Source organism: Leiobunum rupestre, chromosome 2 (genome assembly GCF_980474605.1).
Source record: "Leiobunum rupestre chromosome 2, qqLeiRupe1.1.hap1, whole genome shotgun sequence".
In the NCBI taxonomy this organism is placed as follows: Eukaryota; Metazoa; Arthropoda; class Arachnida; order Opiliones; family Sclerosomatidae; genus Leiobunum; species Leiobunum rupestre.
Window position 1 is genome coordinate 26,107,382 of NC_143385.1, and position 11,471 is coordinate 26,118,852.

An 11,471-nucleotide genomic window follows, 5' to 3' on the forward strand; every position below is an offset into this window, starting at 1 on the left:
GCGCCTACAAATAAGCTAATACCCTTATTTTCAAATTATGTCGAAAATTTGGCAGATCAAAATTCGAAAATTATAATCCAAAATTTTTTGTAATATAATATGTTATATCAATATATCATATCATATCAAAATTTTCTTTATTTTAACAACCACTATACAGGGTTTTTCAAATGTTTATGCAAAAATTTTAAAGAGTTGTAGGGGGTGAGTTAAGTAGTATGCCTGTTTCTTTCCCATTTTCCTACGATGAGTTAAAAGAGAGCAAGAGAGCTTCAAAGTGCGGCGTACTGTCCTCTGGAAGTAGGCTTCAACAAGCGCCAAACCAAGCAGCAGGGACTTTTCTGTTTAAGTGTACTTTTTTACGCTGGTTACTTCGATTTGTTTACAAATTCCTTTTTTACCTCTCACACGAACCCAAACCTTAATGTTAACATTTCCCTGCTTGGTTTTGTGCTTGTTGCAGCCTACTTCCAGGGGCTAGTAGGCCACACTTTGAAGCTCTCTGGCGCTCTTTTAACTCATCGTAGGAAAATGGGGAAAACCGGCATACTTTTCAACTCACCCTCTACAACTCCTTATGATTTTTGCATTACCTTTGGAAACACCCCGTATAAATAGTAACTTGCCGATCCTGGCTCTCGGGAATATTTCTTCTTGGCAATTTCTTCGGAGATGCTTTATTTAAGAGCCTATTGTATCATATTTGTATATTGGTTCAAGTCATTTCAGTAAAGGCCTGCAAAGAAAATAAAAGAAATGTTTACAACATTTCAAAAAAATACTTTATCAACGTTATTATTTGCCCTTTTAACATCATTTATAATAAAAAAAGTTAATAAATTCTGGTTGAAGTAGACCCGATTCCAAACACAGTCTCGCACGGAGCAATTTCTTGCTAGCCCAGAAATTGAAAAGCTTTTAGGGGAACATTGAAAATAAAATAAATGAGGTCAGGAGCAGATACCATTTAAGAAGTCTTGATGGTGATCCTTCCATGTCCTTATTTTATACTCTCATCTTCAAGAAAAGAATAGTTTAGCCTCGAAACGCTCACGTGGGGTGGCGAAGTGGTGATTATTCTCGCCTCGTAACAAGAGGAGAGCTTGTGGCAGTGGCTAAAAACTAAGAACCACTCCTTCTGCAATGAGTTTGTAGGCTACTTTCCTGCTGGTTAGAGGGACTTTTCAATTTCATTAAATATATTTGTTCTAAATTAAATTGAATTTTAAACTGTATCATTCTTGGTTTTATTGTTAGATCTACATATCGACATTGGATTAATTAATTTTCGTAAGCGAACGTACAAAATGTGATTACGTATTGAAGTAATATTTAAACCATGACGACACTGTTTTTTCAAACATTTATTTATTATATGAAGTTAAACATGGTTAAGAAATTTCTGAAATGGTTTTAAAAATTTAACAAAGGGGTTAAATTCGAGGGGTCGGACATTTGTACAAAATCCCGTACACTTCGCAAGAAATCCCCGACGAAATCGCGAAATCCCTGACGAAATCGCAAAATCTCTGACCAAATTTCAAAATCTCTAACGAAATCGCAAAATCTTATGAAATCCCGAAATCTTTGACGAAATCGCGAAATCTCTGACGAAATCGCGAAATCTTTGACGAAATCGCGAAATCTCTGACGAAATCGCGAAATCTTTGACGAAATCGCAAATCTCTGACAAAGTCGCGAAATCTTTGAAGAAATCGCGAAATCCTAATAAAATCGCGAAATCTTGGACGAAATCGCGAAATCTCCGACGAAATCGCGAAATCTTTGACGAAATCGCGAAATCTGATGAAATCGCGAAATCTCCGACGAAATCGCGAAATCTTTGACGAAATCGCGAAAAATCTTTGACGAAATCGCGAAATCTTTGACGAAATCGCGAAATCACAGAGATTTCGAAATCCCGTACGCTTTTTTTGGGAATGTCCGACCCCTCGGTTAAATTGATGTAACCTGCTAGAAAATAAAACAACCGAATTAAGTGCATACCAAATATAAACTATTGGTATTAAAAGCTCATTTGTGGCCTTGATCGCCAAAAGATAATACAATAGAAATGGATCTCTAGGATGGTCCATTGAAAAAATCAGAATTATTAAACCAATTAATCAATGGCTTTGCTGTAAGATCCTTGATGATTGGTAGGAATTATTACCCTGTTCGTAGTAAATATGCACATTTTGTACAGATTTGGAAATAAAATGTGTCTTAGTTCCAGTTGGAACGAAATGTCATTTGACCAAGTCATTTTCGTAAGTAACCGTATAGCTTGCAATTTTAAAAGGACTATTATTTTACCCATAACGTATCTGTCTCTTCAAAAATACACTTTATTAATTAAGTCAACCAAAACAAGACAATGATTTCACAGAAATTTTTGATTAGTTGACAGAATTATACACCCCTTTGTCTCAAATAGGTTTTAAGCTTCATTATTAAAAATATATGCTTATCGCTTGTCCTATAATATTCAGTACTCACTTAGTGCAATCATGAACCTAACGTAATTATCTTCGAATTTAAAGAAAATAAGTATTATAGTTAAATATCCTTGAAATAGGTTGGAAATTTTTATAGAAGAGAAGATTTTCACGAGAAACTTTCATTAAATCCCCTGCACGGTTTTAAATGCCCGTAGGATTTCTTAAAATTAAATCATGTAACCTTAATGACGCCTTAATTGCTGTATTAATATTAAAAGCCTTCCGTTTATTCGAATGCTACGAAAAGATATACACTAATTCGTTTTATCACACCAAACTATGTTAAATGGGATTGTGTGTTACAATTACACCGGTAGTAGTGGGATGTACGTCACCTTGGTATAAACGAAATCTATATTTTAAAACTCAAGATATTCGCCTTTACTGCGGGGAAATAACGACGGAACGGCAAATAATTATTTGTATCGTAAGAAAAGAAAAAATTCTTCTACAAATTGTTTTTAATCAAGCGTGTGATCGATACACGCAACGTCTTTTAAAATTAGACCACATATCGAGAATGTTTCTCAAAATTTGTGCTCCGATTTTAGGTATATCAAACTGAAAACACAGTTTACCAATTTAAATAAAATTCAATAGTAAATAAATAAAGCTTTACGCCACCTGTGTATAGGTTAATTAAGAAAGAAAAAGTTGTGTTTTATTTCTTAATTAAGATTCAATATTACAAAATTGGATCAATATCTCATCAAATCTACTTTATAAAATATTGTTACTGTAAATTTGATCAAATGTTGAAAATTTAATCAAATCATTTTACGTGAATGAAGTTCAATGCTATCTGGAAAACAATGGTGGTTAGAAATCATGGTATTCTGTAGAAGGTTTAACCGCATTTGGTATTGAAGCAACTTATACGCCCACGAAAGGGACACTGGTCAAAGCTTTTGACCATTGTGTGTTTTCAATCTTGTATCTAAGCTAATGACAAAGGATCTTGTAAGTAGAGGTCGGCGGAACGAAAAAATTAACCGGCAACATTTCGCTTAACCATAAAAAGTTTGGTTAAATGTTTTTAATGAACGTTTTCTACGAATAAACAACGATTTAACATGCAAAAATAATCGGTTTTTTCGTATAATTTTTGGATAATTTGTGGTTATGAATAAAAAGAAATAATTGGATAAATTCTTATTCAAACGCCGATCTCTACTTGTAAGACCTGAAACGTTGTGTCGAAATTCTTATCATAACGTTCTAAATGTTTGTATTTAAAAAGAAGTTTTTACAATTAAATTTTAATTAAATACAATCGTCTCATGAGTCTTCCGTAATAAAATCATTACTTATTATAAATCACCGTGTCAAAAATCAGTTCTTCTAATGACAGGGAAAATAATATATTTATTGATTCATGTGGATAAAGAAGAATTTTGGCGTTTCCCAAATTCCATGCATACTTGAAGAGTAAAGTAGTTCCCCTCTTGAAGCAAATGCCAAAGACAACTTTTACCAGGATCCTCCCAACCTAATCACAATTCCAATGTATAAATTGTAGAATTTTATCTTTCGAAATACTTATTATGATTTTTGAAACTAAAAGAGCTGTTTGTACGATATAAAGGTGTCATTTCATTGGCTTCTCTGGCGATAAATAACTTCTACGTACGTCACAGCGAAAGAGAATGACGTCGTTTTTATAAGATTAATAATTGGCCACAATAATCTATTTATTTTGGAACTCTAATAAGTGCTTTATTCCGTGACGTCGCTAGTAACCTATAGATAATAAATTATCGGAATTAACATTACTTACGGAGACGTCATTGCAACGAAATAACCCGTATCTAAAGAGTACGATTTTCCTTTCAATGTGTCCTTTTAAATTTTGATATCAAAAGTTAGAGCCTTATCGAATAGGCTGGCTGGATGGCTGACTTTTGTAAATTTTTTCTGGGTCCATTAAAAAGGACAAATTATACAGCGATGACATGATTCAGTGACCAATATTTGGACAAAAAGGAATCGATAATGTGGACCTATAAATTCGATATTTAAATAATAATAATTTCTAAAAAAGGGGAAAATAGAGGATAATTTAAATATAAATGAAATGTAACTTTTATTTTAACAATAGAAATACCGTCGCTCGATGAAACCGCAATCGCATACGTATATCGAAAATCTATATATCGATAAAACTAAATTTATGTTTGTTTTGAATTATTCAAAAGCGTATATTGCTGAGCGTAATGTCTTAAGCGTATGACACTTTATTTCTTGCTGAAAGTTTAACAGCCAGCTTTTGAGTATTTTTGCACCCTACCACACGCGGCCTTTGAAACCATCTCGCTAGAGGTCGAAATCTTTTTGAAATAATTCTATACTTTGTTTTAAATTTCCTAAAGAGACATACTTCTGGAAAAACAACGTTATAGTTTTATGACATCGTTTAAAGGTCTTATGGTATTACTGACCAGTTTTGGGTAAATATAGTTTTATTACATCGTTTAAAGGTCTTATGATATTACTGAGCCAGTTTTGGGTAAATATACATCAGGAATATAAATGTAAATGCCTCGTTTATTTAATAGCGTTAATGCCCTATGACATTTCTCTATCGTACAAAAATCTAATGCGAAGATTCACAATAATCGACCTTTTTCTGAGGTAAAAGGAAACGAGCGTAAACTGTAGCTTCGATCTTGGCGTAGATGGGAAAATGAGCGCCTTCTATCGAATTCCGATAATAACAAATGAACATAGTTTACGAATATCTCCTCGGATATTTCCATTGCAATCCAAATGAAACGTTTGAGGTTTGAACACACTTCTATAAATATCGGTAAATTTTAAAGCACCTAGATTTTTGGGTCAGCAAACTAACAAAAGTCGAACGCTTATGGTTGAATAGACGCATTCACATATTGCCTACAGGGAAATATGCAAAAAGGGGCGAAATCCACCCGAGGTACCTTCCTATTTAATAATGTTTGAGATAGATGGCGACACTATAAAGTTTATGAAAAATAAACTTTTTTAAAAAGTTATTAATTAATTTCTAAATTATAGTAGGCCTATTTTAAATTCTTATTAAAAATATATAATTTTTGTAATTTAAATAAAAATTAATGTTAACAGAAGTTAACACTCCGCCATAGATGGCACTATAATACGATTTTAAACTATCCAATCAGGGAAGAGAATTTGGTATTTTAAATCTCGACAAAACCATTCTCCACTAAAAACTAAAAACTTTCAACCAATCTTTGAAAATCAAAATTATGACGCCATGCTGCTATCAGAGCGCCATCTACTAACAAGTAACGCCATCACCACGTTACCTCGGATGAATATTACCCCTTTAAAGTCGTCTTTGCCCCTTAAAAATTGTAAATCGATCTATTGTTCACTTGAATAGATATTTTCGACGAGAAGCTCTTAAATAATAAACAGTCTTGTTTTTATGAAAATATGGGATAAGAGTGGATGCTTTTAGGAGTTTTCATCGCTAGAGAGCTTTGAGTAATTGTGTTTAACCTAGGAGCAACAAACACAAGGAGAACGCAGCTAGCCTTTAAACACGCTAACGAAGGGTTGTGTACGAATTTTAATGAAAAATGTACACAAGAAAATCCACGACTTTTGACGGGTTGCGTTCTCCTTGTGTGGGGTGTTGTGTTTGTTGCTCCTAGGTTTAACTTACTCCTATAAAAAATGTACTTCTCTGTCGAAGTGTCGATATTTAAAAAGGAAGTTCATAAAATGAAATGAAACATGAGTTCTTCTCAATTTTTAGTAAGGAGAGTTGATGTGAAATCTTGCAGGCTGTCAGCTTAACAGGGCATTATCTCCAACTTTAGCAATAATTCACGTTCATTGAAAAAAATATCATAGACCAGAAGTCCAAGTCCGTTTTCGAAAAGAGTTTTAGGTTTCCAGGCCACATAAATTGTGCGGCTGTGCGCGGAAAAAGGGTCATCGGATTAAAAAAAATTTGCTTGAGACTAGACTTTGCCTCATATAGGTTATGGTGCAAATACATTTAGCTACTTGCTTTAAAAAATTTAGAAAACTCTTACAGTTGACTTTTAAAATTCAGTTACTTTCATCCCACCTAAAATGATCTTTAAGAACACAAGAAATTACAGGTCAAATACAAGAAAGTCTTGAACAAATAGCAAACAAGGGTGTTAACAATTTTTGTCAAGAGATCTATCTCTGATGTTTTACATTAATTATGTCTTTTTGTTCGTCCCTGGAAGAGAAGTTCTAAAAGAAATGAATTTGTAAGCAAAACTTTTCAAATAAAAAATACGCCAATAACTATCGAAAATTGTAATATTACCGTAGTTTTCATTGATCTTGGCGAACTCCGCATAATTATTTCTTATAAATGTCTTGTTCAATTTCCGTGGTAGCCGAAGTAAATGAACCGAAGTCATTGAAATAGCGCTCAGAATCAGAGGGCGTTTTTCTTATGAAAATGATGAGAAAATCGAGTCAATTAAACGCTAATTTCCATCCCCGTCTTTTGACGTGATAAATTGCACTTGGGAATTGTTGGTATAGCTATTTATATGTATAAAAAATGGTTTCATAAAAACCAAAATGTTTGTCTTTCGGCCTTGGAGCGCGCAAAATTTCAAATTCGAGGTAATAATGTAACTTCATAAGGAAAACGCCTCCAACATGGGGAGTATAGCAGTTTGATAACTTTGGTTCATTTACTTATGGTGGTAAGGAATGACTCTTCTTCTAACGTGTTATTCAGGAATTTTTCGCACAATTGTAAAATAAATTGTTTTTAATTTGGGACAGAACCCCTTGATAAACATATTAAAAACACTTAATTAAGTGAATAATTTTAAGTTTTGCATAAATCTCATTTCTTACATCTCTATTCCGAAATTAGTATGTATATTCCGTTTACTCAGTAGTCCGTTGTAATTCCTATAAACTTAAAAAGCTTATGCTAACGGTGGTTTACGATAGAAATTTTACAATGAAGGCGTTTATTGAATAGACCAATGTTAAGGGGGAAGAATACAGTAAAAGCCTCTTTTTCGTTCAAGCTGAACGTTTCTGTTTTAACAATTCCATCATTATATTTTTCTTATTACGCTGAACCTTCGTCAAGTGCTTAAAATAATTTTGATAATTCTAATATTAGTAGTTAACGAGATATAAGGTCCTAACTAAAGGGTAGTTTGGGCACTTGCCCAACTTGTTTAGCTCCGGGGGTCCGAATTAAAACGTAATAACTTAATTACTTTTAAATTTAAAATTGTCAAAATTAGTTTAAGCACTAAACAAGTGGCTGTTCTGCACTGAAATATTAATTTTATAAGTTAAAATACAAAATTAAAAGCGTTCAGCTTGAAATAGCGCGAAATTAGACAATGGCCAGAGTAGTCTTCGCCCTTAATAGAAAACATCGTGATTTCATAGAATTAAACGTTATTTAAAGGAATAAATCGTGATTTTATAGAATCTTTCTTTTAAAAAGGAATTTTTTTTAACAAATTTTAGAAACTTGGATCCTGAAGAATACGTTTCTGTGCATTATATTATATTATATTTGAAATTTAATTTGCCTCTTTTAAAGTCGGTTTATTGGAAATTCTGTGGCGTCAATCATCAAAGCAACTAAGAACGTTATAACCATTTCGTACGAAATTTAATATAATATTAAATTAAAATTAAGGCAGACTTGTTAAATAATTTATGTCAGCTTGAGATTGTAGTTTGTAACATTTTATTAAATGGTGTTAGGGTTTTTGAATAAGGAAAGATTTGGTTTTTTGTACATGACAAAAGAAGGTTTATATTTTGTAAAGAAAAATTAACTTTTCCTGAATTACTTTGAAGATTATTAACTTAGAAATAAAAAGTTTTAAACATTTCTCATTTACGTCGACATTTTTGTTACTTTTCCTATTACACTTATAAGAGCCACCTTTTATTGTTGAATATAAATTAACATTAATTTAAGAAATTATTAATAGGAGTTTTCTAATACTACAAATTATTGATATTTATATTAATTAACTTTATTTACAATTGAAAAAGTTATATATTTTAATATTCAATTTAGTGATATTATGAAATTAACCAAATAAAAACATTTTGAAAAATAACAAATTGAAATCATTTTAAAAATTACAAAAGTGAACACTTTTTGAAAATTACCAAATTAAAGAATTATGAAAATAATCAAATGAAAACATTTCGAAAATTACCAAATGAAAACATTTTGAAAATTACCAAATGAAAACATTTTGAAAATTACCAAATGAAAACATTTTGAAAATTACCAAATTAAATCCATTCAATCGATTTTCTTAATCGAAAATTCGTCTATTTCACCAGGCATGACTTAATTAAACAAGCTGATTTACCATAAATATCAAACTTAAAGAAATTAAAATTTCTTAATTTAAATTGAGAAATTAACGAACTGTATTACTACTGATTTTGAAAAAGAAATCGGGTTGTCTACTACACTGCCGTAAAAAGCACAAAAACATAAACACCAACGTAGGCACGTAAATAAAACAATAGTTAAAATTTAACCAATTAAAAACCACAACAAATTCATCAAAAGTACAAGTTGGAAGATATGCAATAGACATTCCACAAAAATTTACTTTTAAATTAGCTCTTGTGACTTCCTGTAATTAAAATTACCTTGGAAATAGGTCTTATCAAGAAAGTATTCAAGATAATATTTAAGCATCAAGATTCCGGAATGAATGATATTTTATAATAAATTTAACCAGCTAGGCAAATGTAACAAGACATCAACTGAGGCCCAAGTCATTTAGCGAAATTTAACGCCTTAAAATCAATTGTCCGGGTTACAATGCGTAGGAGGGTGGTGGAAAGCCCGTCGTGCGCATATTATGAAACAAAGGCTATGAGTTGTTTTTTTAATATATTCTTGGCTTAACCTTAGGAAAAAGCGTATTCTTAACTAGAGTTCGGAATTGTTTATTCATTATCTAAAAATTTTCGGATTTATTTAAAAAACGTTGGTAAAAAGAATATCATTTTAACTTATTTAATTATGTTTTTTACTTAACCAAGTATTTATTTGAATAAAAGTGGTATTTATTTAAATAATTGTTGGTTTTATTTAAATAATAGGCCGATTCACTTTCGATTATTTAAACATTTTACAATTTTTATTCAACTATTGGTTATTTAAATAAATATTATTTAAATAAAGCCGAGCTTATTTTATTCATTTATAAAAATTAATCGACTGCCGAACACTATTCTTAACCGTCAAACTTATTTTGGAGATTAATTAGCTGACTGACATGAAACGTTTTTGTTTTCAGAAGAGGCTGTATTCGCCGAGGAGGCAATTGCGACTATCGTCCGGATGATTGCTGCTTCAGTTCCTCTTGCCGTTGCAATTTGTGGGGCACCAACTGTAGATGCCAGAGAATGGGCTTGTTCCAACGCTGGGGAAAATAGCTAATTTTTTAACGCTGTATTTATTAACTGAGAACCAACGTTGTTTTCGTGATATTAATCGGTATCATTCATATTATTTTATTAAAGTTTTTAAAATCCAAATATAAAAATGACTACATATCCATAACGAAACTAGACGTTGATGGATTTATCAGAGTTGCAGATTTTGCCAGAGAGCGAACGATGTAATATAACTATGTATTTTATTAATGTTGTTAGATGTGTGAAATCACAAAGATTATAAGTGAATAAAAACATGAAATATATTTATAATATTAGCGTGATTTGTTTTATGAAATATTTTTTTTCCTACTGATATTTTGCTAGAAAAATAGAAGCGAATCCGAAAACTAACTATATCTACCCATAAATACTAAAACCTTTAAAATCCAAGGTAAAATACTATAATAAATCTTCAAAGGAAGAAGCTCATGGATTGCCAATTTAAAAGAAACCCGGCTGTAAAATGTCCGGGTTAACGGCAAGAGCTTTCTGCCTCGAAAGGTCTTAGTCAATCTAAAGTAAAATCTTAACTATAATCTATACTATATTCCTAAGTGTCTTCTGTCTGCCTTGCGTCTGTTTCTCTATAGACGTCCGAGTCCTTCAACCTAGGACCTCCAAATTTCTCACAGCTATTCTTATGGCGCAAAGGCAGCGAGTCGCGCTATTTTCATCGATTTCCTATTTGGATTAAGTTAATTAACTAAATAATGTTGAAAAGCGAGTCGAAATCTATGTATTTTGGCCTCTGGAAAGGTGCCGTGAATCCTGCACAATTTGGCCTCCAAACGGTCTTCGTCCAAGTTCATATTATCCTGATGTTTTTTAATAAATAAACCCTAAATTTCCTTTTAAACCAATTTTTTTCCAGGAAAGGGTTTTCGGTATAACGAACGGCCGTTGGCAATATTTTTGTTTGTGGGTTGCCCATCTCCAGACTTAAGTTATGTTCAATCAAATGGAGAGCTTGAGACAATAAACCATTTTCATATTAAACGTTCATTTAATTACCTCTGCCTCATTTTTCGTTCTTTAGTTTATGATCAAGCACCCATTATTTTTTACTTAACACTAATAAAAATTCGTTTTTCACAATTTTATTGCATTTCCCCGAAGTATTAACGAGTTAAAATTGTTGTTTTCCAATCGTAAAACGTTAATTAGTTAATTAAAAAAATGGGGGAATCGTAGAAGAGACTTGTGCAAGAGTTCTAATTAAGCTTAAGCCAAGTACTCTGGGTGTTAGATTATCCCGAGTGGCCATTTCTAAAAGTAGTAACCTGTTTTTTGTACTTAGAATCACTAAGACTTTTTCCATCTACTTTAGAGCTTAATTTTTAAAATTATTAGTCAATTATATAAAATGAATCGTCATTTGTAGTATAGTATTTCGCTATGGGGAAATTTAGACACTAAAGAGTTCGATAGAGAATTAAAGTGTGATTGCGAAATAAATAGGAGCCGTTCCATTCCATTAAATATAAATCATTGAAGCACTAGATCTGTTCATGGACGAATGAT

The 11,471-nt window shown here is 31.8% G+C and overlaps 1 protein-coding gene across 2 annotated transcripts in view; it reads left to right on the forward strand.

Annotated features, from left to right (window-relative positions):
- Window positions 1-10,181, forward strand: part of LOC149956641 (xibalbin-1-like) — a 55,563-nt gene extending 45,382 nt beyond the window's left edge. Inside the window, exons 4-5 of one of the 2 annotated variants that reach the window (XM_090164738.1) lie at window positions 9,809-9,963; window positions 10,035-10,181. In XM_090164738.1, coding sequence (XP_090020864.1) covers window positions 9,809-9,947 — 139 coding nt within the window. In that variant the 3' untranslated portion in view covers window positions 9,948-9,963; window positions 10,035-10,181. Of the gene's footprint in view, window positions 1-9,808 lie in introns of both variants that reach the window. The other variant, XM_090164736.1, reaches the window with a different exon arrangement.
- Window positions 10,182-11,471: the final 1,290 nt, after the last annotated feature.